At 38.0% G+C, this 20,609-nt stretch overlaps 1 protein-coding gene across 1 annotated transcript in view; it reads left to right on the top strand.

Moving 5' to 3' along the window:
• Positions 1-578: 578 nt before the first annotated feature.
• The window catches only part of LOC129938786 (yemanuclein), a 32,551-nt gene continuing 12,520 nt past the window's right edge, over positions 579-20,609 (top strand). The window contains exon 1 of the mRNA XM_056046538.1: positions 579-1,980. Coding sequence (XP_055902513.1) covers positions 1,612-1,980 — 369 coding nt within the window. The 5' untranslated portion in view covers positions 579-1,611. The remainder of the gene's footprint in view (positions 1,981-20,609) is intronic.

Genomic DNA, 20,609 nt, shown 5'->3' on the forward strand with positions numbered 1-20,609 from the left:
AAACGAATGGACAATTTTTTAGTTACCTTTCATACATAGGTACAAAAACCCATTCTTATGACCGACAAAGCTTACTACATTTGGAAAAAAAAGAAAAGTAAGAATGCTATTCTAACATGCCATTTTGAAACCTTTATTTAGATATTTTAAATAAACCATTTTAAATTGAAATTGTTCAATTGAATTGAGTTGAATCATCTTACACATACGGAATGAAAATGACAGTTAAAATTGACTTTCAAAAATATGATAGTCAATTATCACCCTAGCCGATTCTACCCGTGAAATTACTGAAATCCTTGAAATATAAAAAAAGAAAACTTTCAATCCTTTTATTTTCTATGAAGAAAACATTTCTCTCTTCACCTAACAAACTTAAATATGCTGTGAATTTTTTATGTCGTGTGAAAGTGCACATCGGGACCAGTAAATGAATCAGTCCAATACGCAATTGAAACCCACCAAAAAACTTTAACCCATGCCTAATATTCACTCTCTCAACACATCCTTCACTGCCCCACTGAACTCTACCCATGCGAAATCAAATGACACCTCTGCCACTGTCAGTCCATCGACAAAACGCGCTCCAGCGGCTATTTTCTTCGCCGCTGCCAATCGACTGTCAAAAAAAAAGATTGCGTTCTGCAACTACTTGTCTCTCCCCCATCAATTAACACGAAAATACAAATTTTTCGCAAAAATTCAAATCCACATCCCCAAGACTACATCATCAAAACTCAATTAAAACCAACCGCAACTCCCGAGCAACCCAAATTCCCATCAAATCACAACAAAATTAAATCGAAGAACTTTTTTAAAAAATCACAATTTGCAAATCGTGTCGTCGTCGCCTAAAGACCAAAGACGAAAAAGTCTGTCTCGCGAAAGAAAATTGACTCCGTGGATTCATTCGTTTTCGTTTTCTCGTTTTGTACTCGAATCGAACCCAACGAATACGAAAAATTGTGTGTTAAATTCTCGGCACTCGGCGGCACAGGCACCAAGCTTACATATAGAAAAATTTCCATGGAAAAAAATTAATTCACGGAAAATAAATCGAAATCCACGGAAATCGGAAAAGGACTCGAATTTGGCAGCCAAGTGTTCCAAACAAATCGGATTCAAGAATTTTTTGTTAATTTACTTTCGTTTCGGGGGGGAAAACTAGAATTTCCTGTTTTAATAAAAATTTTTATTATAATTCGATTTTTCTTCTTTGCTTTTTCGATCGACAAGGAAAAATTGTTGCGAAAATTTTCTTCTGCATTCATCGTCGTTGTCGTTGCTCGTCGTCGTATTCGTGGTCGTAGTGGAAAGTCGTATTCGTTGTCGTCGTTATATCGGTGTCGCGAGTGTTTGAGGATTTGTGTTTCCGTGTGAGTTGTGTAGCTGGCTGCTGGCACTGGCATCCATCCCTGTTCCCTCGTTTTGTTGTGAACTGAACATTGACATCGTGGTGGTGCTCCTTTTGCTTTTTGGGCAACAGCAGCTCTTTACGACAGCGACTTTAACGGACACGGATTGTCAATGCGTGCATCAGCTTCGGCCGCCTCGTGATTGCCACCATCATCATCACCATTTTCGCCTACCAACAACAGTGACGACAGCAAAATGTCTGAAATTAAGCGAGTCGGCTTCACCACCATCAGCAGTAGCGTCAGCAGCAATATTGGTACTGGCAGCGTCAGTGGAAACGGCTCTGGTGCACCTTCGCTGTCTGCATCTGGAGGAAACGGAGCCATCTCAGCGATGGCAATGGCGACTTCGAGTGCGGCGCTCCATAGGTTTGGTGTGCCGGATCCAGTGACGTCACAGAAGTCCGGCAGCAGTATTACAGCAGCTGGATCGACGGGAACGGGAGCGGGAACGACGGGGACGTCAAAGCAAAACAAGACCATCCGCCTCAATATGGAACTGTTCGCCTCCAATTCGAACTCCTTCCCGGAATTCAACTACTCCAAGTTGATTCATTTGGAAAAGGTTTGTTTTTTGTTGTTGTTATTGTTGTTGGTTTGTGTTCCTTTTTGTCTTTTAGTCGTTTTGTCGTTTAGTCGTTTGGTTTGAGGATTCGAATTCAGAGAGTTTGTCGTTTTCGTTCGTTTTCGGGCTTCAGCCAGGTCGCCGTTTTGGTTGTCGTTGGGTGTTTTGTTGGGCCTTGTGCGGTGCGCGCCTCCTCACAGAGATTGCTGCGTCTATTTCGGTTTCAGTTTTGTTATCTATCTTTTCGTTTTTTGTTTTTGTTGTATCACTTTTTTGATATTAAATGCACTCATCTGCTTCTTGTTGCTTGTTCCATTTTTCCATTTTATTTTTGATGTTTGCGCGTGTTGAATGGGCAAAGAAAGGGTAGGGTAGAAACGTGGTACACGGATAGCAGCTAGGTAGGTAGGTTTAGGTTCTTTAGCTGGAGGAAAACGAATTTGGTCGTCGAAGAAATCGAATTTAAGTTGAGGGTGGTCGATCACCCGGTCCCCTGGTTCCCTGGTACCGCGGTTGATGGTCGATGCCTTAGCCTTGTGATTGGTTCGGTATTTTGTTGAGTTAACGTCGTCGGTCGGTCGGTCGTTGGTTTTGGTTTTGGTTCGCTTTACTTAGTCGTTTTGTATGTGCAATGCTGGAGACAATTTCTTTTTTTTTTTTTAATTAAAATTGAATTGAAATTTGGTTGGTGGGATTGGGATTGGGCTTAGGTTTGGGAACCAAATAGTCAGAAAAGGGAATGCGAAGAACAAGCAGAGATGATGTACATAGATTCGTCGAGATTCGATGTGTGGAAGGAAGGTGACGGCCGACGATAGCGTCGAGATACGTTGATGGGGGGAAGTTTTCTTTTGTTTTCCTCTTCGTGGTGTGCACAGCATACGGTCATCTGGCATTTGGAATGGTGGAGGAGTGGAGTGGAGTCGTAGTGGCAGTGGATGGAAATTATTTGATTTTGTATTTATGAACTCGTTGGATTACTGCTTTGTTATGAATGATGCGTTGTTGTTGTTGTGAGAGTGTGAGGCTGAATTATATAAAATGTTTTGCGTGTTGATTCATTTCGTTTGTGTGTGTGTGGAGACACATGTTTTATTTAAGTGCATTATTTTGGAACGTTTGATTTGATTGATTTACATACGTGTACTTTTCTTTTGGGGTAGATGTAAATGAGGGTGGTTGATTTTTGTGTATTGTTTCTATGGGGATGTTATTTTAAAGGGTATACATTGAGTTTGTGTGATTTTTTTGTATGGAATTACATTCATGGAGAAAAAGAAGGGTAGGTAGATTTTAGCGGAGATTTTTATGTTTTGTAGTGAAGATTGATTTTGTGATAGATATTTATGAAACTTTGTATAATTTATGAGAGGATAAATTCTTTTCTTTAAGGCCATGGATTTAAAACGAAAGTTTTTGAGAAAGAACGTTTAGTATGAATAGTTTTAAAATGATTTTCAATGTCAATCAAATTTTGAATCAAGCATTGAATGAAATGGCATTTTAAAAAGAAAACCAAAGGATACCAATCTTAATCTTTTATTCTTCAGTGCTTATGGTCGAGGGTACATTTAATAAATACATATGTACATAGGTACATACATATGTGTCATACGTTGAGTGAATAATTAGTTGTTGCCTTTTACTTGTAGGTATATATATAGAATATTAGGCGCTATTTATTCAAACGTACATATGTTTAAAATAAAATCAATAGGTTTTTGAACAACAATTAACAATATTTCAATGATGATCGGTAAAGTAGGTAGAAACGCAAATTTGTAATTGAAATAATTACAAATAAACTCAGTTTATGCGATGACAATAAAAAAAATGTATTATACATTTTGTGGTTTTTTTTTTTTAAGTAATTAGCAGCTATTTATTATTAAACGAAAAACTAATCGTAAATATTGGACCCAAATAAGTTCCTAGTACCTACACCGCAAGGTGGTGTTCTATCCCTTCTCTTCTGGAACCTAGTGGTGAATGAAATCCTAACTAGTCTGGATGCGGAGGGTTTCAGAGTGATAGCCTATGTGGACGACGTTGCTATAGCAGTTTCAGGAAAGCATCTTAACATCCTAAAAGAACTCTTACAAAATGCATTAGACAGACTAATACTTTTGGCTGATCGGTGTGGACACAAAACCGATCTGGTCTTATTTTCGAGGAGATACAAAATTCCATTTGTCAACCCCCCTTATATTAAAGGAATCCAATTAAAATTCTCAGACGAGGCTAAATACCTGGGTCTTGTCTTAGACAAAAAACTAAATTTGAAACGCAACGTACAGGAAAGAGTCAAAAAAGCTACTGTAGCTCTCTTTTCTTGCAAAAAAGCAATTGGTAATAAATGGGGCTTACAACCCAGAATCACGCATTGGCTATGCACATCGGTAATCAGACCGATTTTAACGTACGGTGTGGCAGTATAGTGGACTACTTTAGAGAAAGGTATAAGCAGGGATAAGTTAAATAAAGTCCAACGTTCAGCCTGCCTATGTATAAGCGGATCGCTTCGCACGACCCCGTCTACGGCACTGGACACCTTGCTCTACCTTACACCTCTTGACATATTTAGCAAAAAATAGCTTCAAGCTCTGCTATTCGCCTCAATGCTTCGTCGCATTGGACTAACAACAACATTGGCCACTCCGTAATTCTAAGGTACTTAAAATCAATTCCAAAGTACACAGACTACACCATCCCCCAACTACCATTCGACAGAAACTTCCAGATTTCTATACCTACCAGATCTTTTTGGGAGGATAGGACATTCTTGGAGGATGAGTTAGTCCATTTTTATACAGATGGTTCAAAAACAAAGAAGGAGTTGGTGGAGGTTTGTAATCTGAACGACTGAAATTAAGTCTCTCATTCCGGCTTCCCGATAAGTGCAGCGTGTTCCAGGCAGACTTTTGGCGATAAAAGAATTCTTGCTCTTGCTAAAAAAAAAGCGTGATATCAGCATCTGATATCCGTATTTTTTCAGATAGCCAGGCCGCTATCAAATCTCTGGACTTTGTCTCTACAAACTCTTTAACAGTCTATAACTTTGGATCATCTCTAATGGAGATGGCACAACAGTTTAATTCACCTTTGTTGGGTGCCGGCCATAGAGACATTCCAGGTAATGCAGATGAACTCGCCAGGAACGGTACAGTACTCATGCTCATGCTACCACGTTTAGCAGGTACTGGCATACGAATCGCTACTTGTAAACTGCTTCTAATGCAAGACACTGTGAGGAGGGCAGGCACCAGGTGGAACAACATCACCACGTGTCAAGTCACAAAAAACATCTGGCCAACACTGGATTAAAAAGGTTCAAGGTGTTTGCTCTCTCTAAGTAGATCGCATATAAGCTCAATTATAGATGTCATAACCGGACACTGTCTAATAGAAAAGCACGCCACGAGACTAGGCGTATTCTCAAATGACTTTTGCAGAAGCTGTATGGACGAGGAAGAGGAATAAACGGTTCTTCATCTTCTCTGCACATGCCCTGCTCTAGCTCGAAAACGCAAGAATTACCTAGGAGAATTCTACTCGATCTAAACGATCTAAATCATATCGGTATAATCAGCCTCTCACGTTTCGTAAGGGACTCAAGCTGGTTCCATTGAGCTAAGGAGGAAGCCTCAAGATTCATGTGGTATCACAATGGGCCGTTAAACTGGCCTAAGTGTGTCCGTTTCCATCTTGGACAGCCACTATAACCTAACCTAACCTACAAATTTACATTGAAACATTTTTGAATTGTCATTCTTTTGACAGTTTTATCTCAAAACACGTTTCAATATTCATTGTTATCAGTATGATTTTTATAACTAGTTTTATTTTAAAGAAAATATAAGAGGCCGTATACGTAGGAAATGATGTTGCATACCAACTTCAGTCACAATATGGTTTGTGCTCTACAAACAAACAAACACATCATCCACACATGTTTTTTATATCGAAGTCCAAATCTGGACAGAAATTCAACTTTTAACGAATTTGATGCTCTGATTTCGTAAAGATTTTATGGTGCTTAGTAAATTCTCACACAGAAATTATATATTGAATCTGGAAGTTGATTTAAAGAGCGATCCTAAACGTTTCTGGTCGTTTATAAACTCTAAGCGAAAATCTCTTGGAATCCCAAATTTTGTTCCCACTTTTTTGAATCGGTGTATTCTAATTTCAATCCAAACTTTCCAAAACCTCCTCGGAACGGCCCTAAGGTTGATATTGGATCTATACATTTGGAATACTCTGATGTTTTAAGCGGTAGTACCCGTGGCATGATGGTTAGTGCGTTGGACTGTCATGCAAGGGGTCTTGGGTTCAATCCCTGCCTGTGCCACCTTAATTTAAAAAAAATAATTTTCGCGGGTACTGGCTCTTGCGAGGAATTGACAAATCCTTCAAGAGTAATTCTTGTCATGAAAAAGTGCTTTCTCAAACTAGCCGTTCGGATTCGGCATAAAATTGTAGGTCCCCTCCATTCCTGACAACATTACTCGCACACAGAAATGGTTGAGAGTTGTAAGTCACTAGGCCCTGGTTCACAACGGACTGTTGCGCCACCCCATTTGACATTTAATTTGATGTTTTAAGCGCACTTAACTCTCTTAAGCCAAATTCGAATCCAGTTGTTGATGGCATCCCTGCCATAATATTAAAAAGATGTTCTAATTCTCTTTGTGCACCGTTGCTTACAATTTTTGAACTCTCTTTGTCTGGGATATTTTTAGATGAATGGAATTCTTTTTTTCTAATCCCCATTTTTAAATCAGATTCTAAAAATAATATTGAAAATTATAGGGGGATTTGCAAGTTGTCCGCAATTCCGAAGCTTTTTAAAAGTTTAGTCAACTATAACAAACTTGACATGTTTCTCATCGTTTGTTGATGATGCTATCGAAATTAGAGGTCAAGTTGATGCTATATATACTGATTTCAGCAAAGATTTTGATTTGGTAAACCACAGCATATTGCTTCTTAAAATAGATGCTTTTGGAATCCATTCAGTCTTACTCAAATGGATTTCTTCATTTCTAACTGGCAGGGTTCAAAAAGTAAAGATTCAGGAATATACTTCAAGATCAATCAAGTGTACGTCTGGTGTTCCTCAGTGTAGTCACCTTGGCCCATTGTTGTTTATATTATTCATTGATGATATTGTCAACTATGTCAACTTTAGCAAATGTCTTATATATGCTGATGATCTCAAATTATTTTCAAAAGTAACTTGTGCAGATGACTGTATCAAGCTGCAAATGGATCTTGATAATTTATCTCACTGGTGTAACTTAAACGGTTTAAATCTAAATATAAAAAAGTGCTTCATAATTTCCATCTCTCGAAAACTTCTTACTTATGAGTTTATCTATTCTCTTGATTCCAAGCCTCTTAAGAGAACATTAAAAGTGAAAGATTTGGGGGTTCTTTTTGACTCTAAATTTTCATTCTCTCTCCATATTGATGCGATTGTTGCTAAAGCTAACTCAAAAGGAATTCCGTTGATTTTTCCGACCCATACACTTTTGGTCAGGCCAAATCTTGAATACGCGGATGTTATCTGGAATCCTTGTCAACAAAATTTATCAGATAAAATACAGAGAGTTCAGAATCGCTTTACAAGATATGTATTTTACAAAATGCGCTGGAATTTCTATCCTTATTCCCAAGCTAGGCAAAGCTTTTTAGGATTGCAATCTCTGAGAGCCAGAAGAACAACTCACGATATTGTTTTTGTGAGGGATATTCTTTGCTGCCACATAAGATGTCCAGAATTACTCTCATTTATATGTATATAGCACTCACGTCCCTTTTTTCCAAGGTCATGGAAACGCTGATTAATTATCAGTTCAAGAAATATCTCGAAGAACGGAAGCTTCTTAATGACCGACAGTATGCTTTTCGTAGCAATAGATCCACTGGTGATCTCATGGTTCATCCCACCGAACAGTGGAACAAATCTTTACATCGTTTTGGAGAAGGTAAGATTATTGCACTACATGAGTTTGGCATCAAGCTCTCTTATCGAAAATACGTGCTTTTGGTATTGATGAATCTCTTCTTCGTTGGATACAAAATTACCTTTCTAACCGTTCAATACAAGTTGTATTGAATGGTTTCAAGTCTGAAATTCATAAAATAAATGCTGGTGTTCCCCAGGGCTCCGTTTTGTCTCCGACACTCTTTCTTATATTCATAAATGATCTTATGTCTGCCACTTCTAATCCATTAACCTGTTTCGCCGACGGCAGTACCCTCAGCTTCTCATACTCGTTTATAGATTCACATCCTTGTCCTTCAGATGTGGAACTTCAGCAGCGTATGATAAGCTCATTAAATTCTGATCTTGACAGCATTGTACATCTCCTGTCGTTAAAGCGTAACACACCCCCGATGCCACTATCTATGAGTGGCACTTGCATCCAAGAAACTAATCAACTGTCAGTACTTGGTATGTGTATCACAGATCACCTTTTATGGAACGATCATGTATTTGATATTGCCAAAAATGCTGCCAGGTGCTTAGGATTTCTCCGACGGTGCAAAAAATTTGTCACCCCTTCTGATCTGGCTGTAATTTACAAAGGCTTCATCCGTCCAAAGCTTGAATATAATTCGCATATCTGGGCAGGGCCCAGATAGAATACAAAAAAGGGCTTTAAAAATGATAGGCGATAGAACTATAATCTAAACGTTTACATCGCTAGAACACCGCCGCAATGTTTCATGCCTTTCGTTGTTTTATCGATATTTTTACAAACAATGTTCTGTTGAACTAGCCAGTTGTATTCCACCCCTTAAACAATTCAGCTTTGGTCAACTCTGTTTTTCCCTCCCATTTTGATGTTCAGAATTTTAAGGCCAATGTGCACCGGTATCTCCTTTTACATCCTTCCCTATATTCCTAACGCTCGCACTGCGTTTAAATATAAACATATAAAGGATACTAATAACCCCTTGAGTGCTTGTGAATTAAAACAAAAAAAACAAAATCTTCTCTCTTAAGTCTCTTATATGATGGTGGCAAATATCAATATGTTTTGTTCGAGTTGCACACTTGTCGGATGCAATTAGGCGAATGCATCATTGATTATCTTCATAGATAGTTGTGGGCTGATTAATATCTACCTCCATTTCTGTCAAGAGTCTTTGTAGCCAAATTAGTTCTCGACTTGCATGTGATGCCGCTACATACTCCGCTTTGGTTGAAGACATAGCTACTGAGGTATGCTACGGCTTGACCAAGCTATGCTACTTCCGGCGAATTGGAATACATACCCAATGATTGATTTTCTATCCTTTGAATCACCAGCCCAGTTAGCATCTCATTTGTTTGAAGCCTTAAAGATTTGTCAACAGTCGTCTCCAGGTATCGCATAACCCTTTTTACAGCTTTCCAATCACTTTCAGTTGGAGATTCTTTTCTTCTGCTCAAAAGATTAACAGCCAAGGATACATCTGGTCTTGAAACGGTTGCAATATAAAGTAATGATCCAATAGCTTATAGTATAAGTTATTATTTGGTAACTTCGGACTTATTTCGTTACTTGGACGCAAGAAACCTGTTTCAATTGGTGTTAAAGTTCCTTTTGAATCTTGAAGTTTGTAGGTTTTTATCAGTTGTTTAATTTTTGACTTTTGGCTTAGCTTGAACGATCTATCTTTTTCCCCGTCGATCTCTATACCGAGATAATGTTTCGCTTCACCCAAGTCTTTACATACTTTTGGAGTTCTTTATATATGGTATTTATAAGTTCTTCAGAAAATCCAGCCACCAGAATGTCATCAACATAAATCAACATAAATGTTGTTTGGCCGTTGCTTTCTTTCCTTGAAAACAGACACGGATCAGCTGTCGATGCCTTGAATTCCATTCCAAGTAAGATCTCTGTTGCTCTGTTGTTCCATTCCCGGGCTGATTGTTTTAGACCATATATGCTTTTATTAAGTCTAAGCACCTTTTCTTGATGACCCAACATTTTGAACCCTGGAGGTTGGTCCATCGCTCAGTGATGTATTCAAATAAGCATTTTTCACATCAAAATGCCGCACATGCAAACGTCTCAATTGTGTAACCACTAGAAGAGTTCTTATAGTTTCGTGTTTAACCACTGGCGCCAAGTTCTCATCGTAATCTTCACCGAATTTTGAGAAAACCATCTTGCAACAAGTCGGGCTTAATGAAAACAAATGCTTTCGTCTACATTTAGTTTGGTTTTAAATACCCATTCACAACTGAAATCTGTAAGTGTCCAAACTTTAAGCTCGTTCATTGACTTGATTTCCTCTTGTGCAGCTTTAGTCCATTTGCGCTTCTCGGCAAGTGGTAAACGCAATACTACATCCCAGGATTCTGGTTCTGTTGAGATACTTACCAGGGCTTTGTACGACAGACGTATTGGAAGAATGCTTTTATTTGAACACTTTGAAATTCGAATTTCCTGATTTTATGTCTGATCTTGAATGTCTTGAATGTCTAACCGCCTTGGGTTACTGACTCTTCTATAACGAGGGGCTCATATTCTTTAAATACTTGCTTCTCTTCAATAACAAGCGAGTCATTAAATGAGATGCTTTCGTCTCAGGTTTCTCTCCAGTAAACAACTCAATTGGAGTTTTCTCGAGACTTTTACTGGGTAGCCTATTCTGCAAATAGGCTGCTGTTGACACGGCTTCTCCCCAGAAACGATTTGGACGATTTGCATCAAGTAACATACACTTCGCTGCTTCATTTAGGGTTCGGTTCTTGCATTATGCTACACCGTTTTGCTGTGGTGTGTATGGAACCACGTACTGATGATGTATTCCTATCCTCTTCAGAAATTCGTCCAGGTCTTTAGATACGTATTCCTTTCCATCGTCGGATCGCAGAATGCAAGGATTTCTACCAAACTTGTTGAACATAGCTGCGACATAACCCTTTATAGCAATAGCTACTTCATTTTTCGATTTTAGCAAATACACCACAATGTAACCAGAAAAATCGTCAATCAGTGTTAAAAAATATCGGTTACTTCTTGGAGTTCATGTCTGCATAGGGCCACACAGATCAGAATGTATCAACTGTAATGATTGCTTTTCTCTATTTTGTCTCACAGGAAACTTATATTGTGCCAGCTTGCCTTTGATGCACTGTTCGCAAATGATCTTCTCAGTACACTTCCTCAAATGAATGCCAGTTGCAAGATCTCCCTTCACAAGTCTCTCGATAGCTACTGGATCTCTATGTCCAAGTTGACGATGAAACTGATGAATACACAATGAATTGTCAGCTTTACAGGACAGTTCAATAGAATGTTCAGTTTCCAGCTTGTAAAGACTGTAATTTCGCTTTGCTACAGCAATCATTCGGGATCCATTGTAGATTTGACAAACATAGTGTTCGAAAATTTCTCTATGACCTTGATTTGCTATTTGTTGCACCGAAAGCAATCCCACATCAAACTCAGGAACAAATAAGACTTCTTTGAGAAATATCTTCTGGTTTATGCCATTAGGTACTCGGCAATTTAACCAGCCACATCCGATTCCTGAAGACATCACTGACGAGCCATTAGCAAGATATATTTTTGTGTTATCATTTTGAATCGAATCAAAGAAGTTTTTATCGTTGGTCATATGGATTGTAGCGCCAGAGTCAATATACCACCCACCACACTCAGCTCGAACTTCAGCACAAACTTCAAACTTCCCTTTTTGCAAAGTTGACTCGTAGCAGTCCGCTTTAACATGTCCTATTTTGTTACAATAAAAGCACGTTCTTGCTTCTTTTACATCCGTCTTCTTCGGTTTTGTAGACTTTTGATTTCTTCTTTGGTTTGACCACATAGCAACTTCATTTGTATGTCAACAAACCTACAACCTTAAGAATAGCATCTATATGGTCACTCATTTTACCACTAGTATAGTGAATGCCATATAATTTTCTTCTTAAGCCGAGACGACTTTTAAAAGTTGACCTCTCGTATTTCTTAGAGAAAATTGCCCAAATACTAAACGCATCTTCTAGATGGGCAATGTGCATCAATTAACCATCCTCCACGCTCAACGTTAAATTAAGAAAACGGGATATCAACATCTGGTGTCCGTATTTTCTCAGATAGTCAGGCCGCTATAAAATCTCTGGACTCCGTCTCTACAAACTCTATAAAAGTCCATAACTGTCGATCATCTCTAATGGAAATGGCACAACAGTTTAATATTCACCTTTGCTAGGTGCCGGGCCATAGAGACATTCCAGGAAACTGTAAGGCAGATGAACTCGCCAAGAACGGTACAGTGCAGCCCATTCTAAGATGTTTGGCAAATGCTAGCATTGCAATCGCTACTCGTAAACTTTTCCTAATGCAATCACCACGTGTCAGGTCACAAAAACAACTGGCCAACACTAGATTTAAAATTTTTAAGATGCTTGCTATCTCTAAGCAGATAAGCTCGATAATAGGTGTGATAACTGGACACTGTCTAAAAGGAAACAGTTCTTAACCTTCTCTGTTCATGTCCTGCTCTAGCTCGAAAACGCAAGAATTACCTTTAACGATCTAAATCATATCAGCATAAGCAACCTCTCTAGTTTCGTGAGGGACTCTAACTGGTTCCATTGAGCTTAGGAGGAACTCTCAAGATTCATGTGGCATCACAATGGGCCATTAAACTGGCCTAAGTGTGTCCGATTCCATCATGGACTTTAACCTAACCTAACCTTAGTACCTAGTATCTGAAAATGTAAATTGAAACATTTTTAAAAGGTGATGATTTCTTTTGACAGTTTTATCTCAAAACACGTTTTAATATTCATTGTAGTATGTTATGTTATCAGTATGACTTTTATAACTAGTTTTATTTTAAAGAGAAGATAAGTAGGCAAAGCCGTATATATAGAGGAGGGGGTTCTTACTAATGACCCTCTAACTTTTCTAGGGAAAAATTATATTTTTTTTTTTCAAAATCGTTAAGTGAAGAAATATTATAATTTAGTGTGTAATTTTATGCACAAAATTTAAATCTAAAAATTGCGAAGATCAATTATCAATCATTTGACGGTTAAAAAAATGTACCAATAGAAACGAAATTTGCAAATGTTCAATATAAATAGGTACTTCAAACTCTTGCAGGTGTATCTAAGCTATTAAAAAGAGCCTCTCTTCAATTACTTGAGGTTTCAATACGACAATTTTGTTTATTAACCACCAAGTAAGAATTGTACTTAGTCGCTAAAGAATATCTTGTTGAAAAATCGAATTGCACCGCTTGTTCTTTAAGCACCCAATCGGCGTATCTACAACGCGCAGTGGTGCGAGAGCGGAAAAAAGTCTTTTGAAAAAGTCATATCTATCCTCTTAAACTGTATGTTTAAGTATTCTTAGATAACCCGAACGTATGATTTGTAAATATTTTTTAACATATGTATTGTATTTTGTGATTTACAAGCCCTCAAAGTTGAAAAATAATTTTACTCTAATCGCGAACCGTATTTTCAACAAATGTTGAGATGTTTTTTCCGAAGTTCCTTTAAATAAATTCTCAAGCTTCTTAAATAATTTAAATTGTCTATTTTTGATTATCTAAAAAAAAAATATTGATTATTTATAAGAGATATCTTCTATAAGTAGACTGAAGCTTCAGTACTAAGAAAAAATGATTTATTTAAAAACTTTTTGATTAAAAAAAAGTGCCAAAAGATACCAAGAAAGTGGGTGTGCCAGCATATGCTCCAAACATTCCTGTTAAAGCACAGAAATATTCAGCTACAGATGCGTGCAGATGTGGAAGTTATGCTCAAAAATGTTTCACTGAATCGAATTTCAAAAAACCCCGTCTTGACGGTGATGTTTACCAAAAAGTTTGATTTCTTCGCTATTACTTTCCCAGAATGAAATGGTTAAACCCATTATTTTAAGAAAAAATTTCAAACTTTATTTTCAAAATAAAACAAAATCAATACATTGACCCAGATCTGAGAATTTCGATTTTTGCGAAACCATTTATTTCTGCCTAGAAAATTTTTCAAAATTGAACTCAATTTCCTTGAAAACAACACACGAAAAATTTTAATAGTTGTATGATATTTTGAATTATATGAAAGAATTTAATAGAAAATAAAAAAAAAGATTAGGGATAGCCCTTTTTTTATTTTTCGCTAAAAGTGGGTCAAGTAAAAATAAAAAAGGTGTTAGCTTTAAAGTTTTATTGCTTTGTTTTTGTTGTGTATTGCGTAATTTTGTATTACCTGACTTATTAAAAAAGAATCTCTCTATATGCAAATATAAAAGATTAATGAAAAAAGTCAGTATTGAGTTATTGAGCATTTGTGCAAGCTGTGCAAGAAGCAGGAGTTTCGTGAAAAACTGTGCATCATTGACGATCTTGTAAAACAAGGTACGGGGACAAGTAATGACGGCAACACATCCAGAAGATTTTTTGCAAATCCAACCTGACTATAGAAATCACTGGAGTTAGTGAATCCCTAATTCGGCGGTTTGCTGATATTTTTGAAGTAATTAAGTCGAATGAAAAATTAGATTTAAACAAAAATTCAAAATAAAAAGTTAAGATTTTACTAAAACAAATTTTTATTTAAATATATCATCAAAACACTTAAATTTTATAAAAATGTAAATACATTCTTTTCTAATAATTTTTTCTTGACCAAACATGTAAACGGTGATTTTTTAAGAGCTTGAGAACTTTAAAAAAAAAACGCATAAAATTTGCAAAATCTCATCGATTCTTTATTTGAAACGTTAGATTGGTCCATGACATTTACTTTTTGAAGATAATTTCATTTAAATGTTGACCGCGGCTGCGTCTTAGGTGGTCCATTCGGAAAGTCCAATTTTGGGTAACTTTTTCGAGCATTTCGGCCGGAATAGCCCGAATTTCTTCGGAAATGTTGTCTTCCAAAGCTGGAATAGTTGCTGGCTTATTTGTGTAGACTTTAGACTTGACGTAGCCCCACAAAAAATAGTCTAAAGGCGTCAAATCGCATGATCTTGGTGGCCAACTTACCGGTCCATTCCTTGAGATGAATTGTTCTCCGAAGTTTTCCCTCAAAATGGCCATAGAATCGCGAGCTGTGTGGCATGTAGCGCCATCTTGTTGAAACCACATGACAACCAAGTTCAGTTCTTCCATTTTTGGCAACAAAAAGTTTGTTAGCATTGAACGATAGCGATCGCCATTCACCGTAACGTTGCGTCCAACAGGATCTTTGAAAAAATACGGTCCAATGATTCCACCAGCGTACAAACCACACCAAACAGTGCATTTTTCGGGATGCATGGGCAGTTCTTGAACTGCTTCTGGTTGCTCTTCACTCCAAATGCGGCAATTTTGCTTATTTACGTAGCCATTCAACCAGAAATGAGCCTCATCGCTGAACAAAATTTGTCGATAAAAAAGCGGATTTTCTGCCAACTTTTCTAGGGCCCATTCACTGAAAATTCGACGTTGTGGCAGATCGTTCGGCTTCAGTTTTTGCACGAGCTGTATTTTATACAATTTTACACCAAGATCTTTGCGTAAAATTTTCCATGTGGTCGAATAACACAAACCCAATTGCTGCGAACGGCGACAAATCGACATTTCACGGTCTTCAGCAACACTCTCAGAAACAGACGCAATATTCTCTTCTGTACGCACTGTACGCATTCGTGTGGTTGGTTTAATGTCCAATAAAGTAAACTGAGTGCGAAACTTGGTCACAATCGCATTAATTGTTTGCTCACTTGGTCGATTATGTAGACCATAAATCGGACGTAAAGCGCGAAACACATTTCGAACCGAACAATGATTTTGGTAATAAAATTCAATGATTTGCAAGCGTTGCTCGTTAGTAAGTCTATTCATGATGAAATGTCAAAGCATACTGAGTATCTTTCTCTTTGACACCATGTCTGAAATCCCGCGTGATCTGTCAAATACTAATGCATGAAAATCCTAACCTCAAAAAAATCACCCTTCATAAGACTAATCTTAACGGGTGTAAAATTTCATTAAAATTCGTTTAATAGTTCAAATTTTACAGACTTTTGTCTTCTCTCTCATTCAGACCGAACCACTGGGCGACGTTGTGAATAGTCAATTGGCTTTATTTTTTGTGTGAGCTGGACTTTATATGGATGTAAGTGTTGATCCAAATGCAAAATACGCCGTAGGACAGTTCTTATTCCTGAGAACGACGAGTAATCGACACATTCGGGTCTTCTGCAACACTTTCATTTAAAGCATGTATATTGTTTTAGTTGTACGAGCGAAACAATGATGCACCGGCCTTACAAATCTGTAACCAAACCAGTGTCTTCAATTTTCTGCACAATTTTGCCAATTGCTTGCGTAGTTGGGTGATTATGTAGACCATGATCTCCTCTTATAGCGATATATGTGGCTGTGGCAGAATCACAATTTTTGTAGTAATCCTTAACAATTTGTATGCGTTGCGCATAACAACTAAAAAAATGTTATTCTTTTGAAACCGATAATCCGTTTTTTTTTTATGTTGAAAGTAGTGAAGTTGACAAAAAAATTTAAATCTATCGGCCCGTTTTAAAAAAAAAATTATTTTTTTTGTTTTTACCAACAAATTTGTTTAATTGTATTTAACTTTTGTTATTTTTGGTCTTAAAACAAATGAAAGAACTCCTAATTCATCAGTAATTTTTGTAGTGATGCTATCGGAATAGTAAATAAAATACTATGTTGGATCACACGAACTTGGTCTCGTATCCAAAGAGTGTTTAAAACCTTAATTTGTATGTTTAAACACAATCTTTCCAATGGTTTAGGGGAGGAGACAAAATTGCGGGATGCACTTTTTCACCTTCTCCGCCATCGTAATATCATGTTTGATTAAAACCTCGTGTTCGAATTTTTTAACAAACGCAAACATTTTATATTTTATAAAAATCAGTACTTACTTTATTTAAGGTGGCGCTATAGTCCTGTGTGAACTAAGGCCTCACCCAAAAAACTTTTCCATCTAGCTCGGTCCCTAGCTAGATGTCTCCAGTTTGTGAGCATTGGTTTCCATGCGCTTTACGTGATCCAGCCATCTTAGTCGTTGGACTTTTACCCTTCTGGCTAAGTATACGTCGCTATACAGCCCGTACAGCTCGTCGTTCCATCTTCTCCTCCACTCCCCTTCGATGCATACGGGACCGTAGATCACACGAAGAACTTTTCTCTCGAACCGACCCAAGGTGCTTTCATCCGCTTTTGTCAAAGTCCATGCTTCTGTACCGCATAGCAGGACTGGGATGATAAGGGTCTTACATAGCAACACTTTGGTCCCACGAGAGAGGACTTTACCACTCAATTGCTTTCTTAGTCCAAAGAAACAGCGGTTAGCAAGAGTTATTCTGCGTTTGATCTCAGCGGTGGTGTTGTTTTCTGCGTTTACAGCGGAGCCTAGGTAGACGAAATCCTCGACTACCTCAAAGTTACGTCTGTCGATGGTGACGTTTTGGCCAAGATCGGTGTTGTATGTTCTTTCTTGACGAAAGCATGTACTTTGTTTTTCCCCCATTAACCTTTAAACCTATTTTTGCCGCCTCTGCTTCAACACTCACAAAAGCCCCATTGACATCACGCTGAGTTCTTCCGATTATGTCAATGTCATCAGCATATGCCAGTAATTGGACAGACTTTTGAAAGATAGTGCCTCCAGTGTTGACGTGTGAGCTCTGCACTATTCTTGCAAGTACGATGTTAAAAAAATCGCATGACAGCGCATCGCCTTGTCTTAAACCTTTTTTGACATTGAAAGGTTCTGTTAAGCTGTTTCCAACCTTTAGCAGCGTGAATTCTCCATGGTCATCCTGCACAAACGGAAGTGGTCCTTCCATATCCTCAGCATTGACTGCGGTTCCACTATGATGTTTCCACTTTCGTCTTTGCCACCTTCGCTTCTAGGTTTATGCACCTGTGAATTTCGTTTCACCTGTTCATAAAACTTTCGAACTTCATCCCTGCTTTTATACCTCTCAACATCTTCGACCGCACGCTTCTCATGCCCTCTCTTTTTCCTTGTGAGAAGTCGGCGTTCCTGTCGCTTCTGCTCATAGAGCTCATGAGCAGTTCTCGTCCTTTTATGCAGTTGCGTGCCTGTTGTTTGGCTGCATTTGCCTGCCGACATTCCTCATCAAACCAGTGGTTCCTTGTTGGTGGCTGTTTGAAACCTAGCACATCATAGGCGGCTTCTCTGATTGCATCTTGGCAATGTTGCCACTGGTTTTCGATACATTGTGTTGGCGGCAGAGAACTTCGAGAGAGGTTACTTGTAACTCGGTCGGAAAAGGATTTGGCGATCTCTGGCGATTGTAGCCGTCCGACGTTGTATCTTCTCCCAGCACCTCCCTCTTTTGCCGTGGGTCTGGAAATCCGAAGTGCTACCTTGACTACAACGAGGTAGTAGTCCGAGTCGATATTAGCTCCTCGGAAAGTTCGTACGTCCATGATGCTGGAAGCGTGTCTGGCGTCGATCGCATTATGGTCAATCTGGTTGACGGTAGATTGATCTGGAGAAGTCCAAGTTCCTTTGTGGATGTTGAGGTGTGGAAAACGCGTACTGGCTACCATGACGTTTCGCCCCGCAGCAAAATCTATGAGCCTGAATCCGTTCTCGGAAGTGTTGTCGTGAAGGCTGTTCTTCCCGATTATTCCACCAAAGATGTCTTTTCTTCTTAGCTTGGCATTAAAATCGCCCAGGACTATTTTAATATCGTAGCTAGGGCACTGGTCATATGTTTTGTCTAAGAGCTAGAAGAACATATCTTTGGTGCTGTCGTCTTTCTCATTCCACGTGCATATCCGAAGTTCTCTGTCCTTAATTCGTTTGCGTTGGTTGTCAACAGTGAATCCGTCCGTATCCGAGGCTTGTTGGTGCTTCGCAACTATGAAAGTTTCTACGTGGCTAGGAAGTCACCCGACGGCACAACCCCCAACCTGGAGGGCCAGATCCTTAGTATAACTCAAAGGATGGGGAGCCGGATAAAACCGCTCCTTATAGGCCTGAGCTCTGAATAATTCGAAGAAGCCCTGTAAGGTTTTTTACTAAGTAGTTCAACCTTACTGGAACTGTAGACGCTACCGTTGACTCCATCTCGGGAATTCCTCCGCTGCCGTCTGGGGTTGGAACCCAATCTCCAGTTAAGGTACTAGGCACCCGATGTTCACCACGGGGAGGTATGGTGGGTTTTGAGAAAAACCTGTGGGCTCTTGTGTCCACTTGAATGCACATGTCTACCATTTGAACTGCTGAAACGTTAGTCAAGAAAAATCTCCCTAACTCTTAAGTCAAGTCTGCTTCTATCAAAATGACAGTTGATCATGTTTTTTCATTCAATCGACAGCTGAACTTTATTACTCTATGATTTATTTTCTGCACACCTTCATTAAATGCTTTCTGTAAAAAGTACAAAATACAAATGATGGTGGACTTGTAGCTTGCCTGTGTTCTATAGAAAATAATGATTTTGGTTGTTTTTGTACTATGAACTTGAAGTAGATTTTTGTGAAGTAAAGTTCTGAATTTTAAATGTATGACACTTAAAAAACTAACTAGTTCCCTTGGTCAAGATTTACGTTCAAAGAATGAAGTTGACTGCAAATGAAGCCATTTAGGTTGTCTAAACCTGCCCAATAATTATATTCTATAATATAAAGTTTAGAAAATGTACTTTAATTTGAGCCTACGATTGTGTCCTTAGATCTAATGGTCTCCATTCAAAAGTGATCTAAAACACCTTTTTTAATATAATAAAACGAGTGCACAGTAAAATAAAAAAGGAAGTTAGATTAAGAAAAAAGAAAATAATGGTATTGGCTGAAAGCTAAGTTATTTTAAAATGATTCTTTAAATCTAAAATTGGAAAACTGGGCCACCACCTACTTTTTTAGATAACACTTTTCTCAATAATCCAAAAATCCATTGTTAAGTAAATTTCTCAAATTAAGTTATTTATTTATCGTATCATCATCAATGAATATAATATACATACATAATTCGTTGATTACAATAGTTATTAATAATTTTACAATTGTATACATGTCATTGAAAAAATTTAAAACAATATTCTTAAACATGTTTCTACTCATTTGAAGGTCGACATCATGATGAATTAAATTTAAAAGTGAAAAAGCATCATCATTCATAGTTCATCCTGTCATAAGGCATTAAAAAGAAAACGTCCCTGTTTCTAAGATTCCACTCAGGAAAAGTAAATCCAAAGATTTTATGTTGCCATTGATAATGTCCTTCATAAAAAGAAGTCTTAAGCAGTAGATGGTTAGCGGGTTGGACTGTCATGCCAGAGGTCTTGGGTTTAAACCCTGCCTGTGCCATCTAACGTTTATTCACGGGTACTAGCTCTTGCGAGGTATTGACATATCCTCCAAGAGTAATTCTTGTCATGAAAAGTGCTTTCTCAAATTAGACGTTCGGATTCGGCTTTAAAACTTTGGTTCCCCTCCACCCCTCGCTCTCAACGGACTGTTCGCTACCTAATTTATTTTGTTTTTTAATCATTCTCTTCGACTTTTTAGATACTTCAAAACTATGATTGCTCATCTAAAACTTTAGTTGGACAATGGACCCTAAGTTGTTTGAACATTTTCAATCCTGT

This window comes from Eupeodes corollae, chromosome 1 (genome assembly GCF_945859685.1).
Source record: "Eupeodes corollae chromosome 1, idEupCoro1.1, whole genome shotgun sequence".
Taxonomy (NCBI): domain Eukaryota; kingdom Metazoa; phylum Arthropoda; class Insecta; order Diptera; family Syrphidae; genus Eupeodes; species Eupeodes corollae.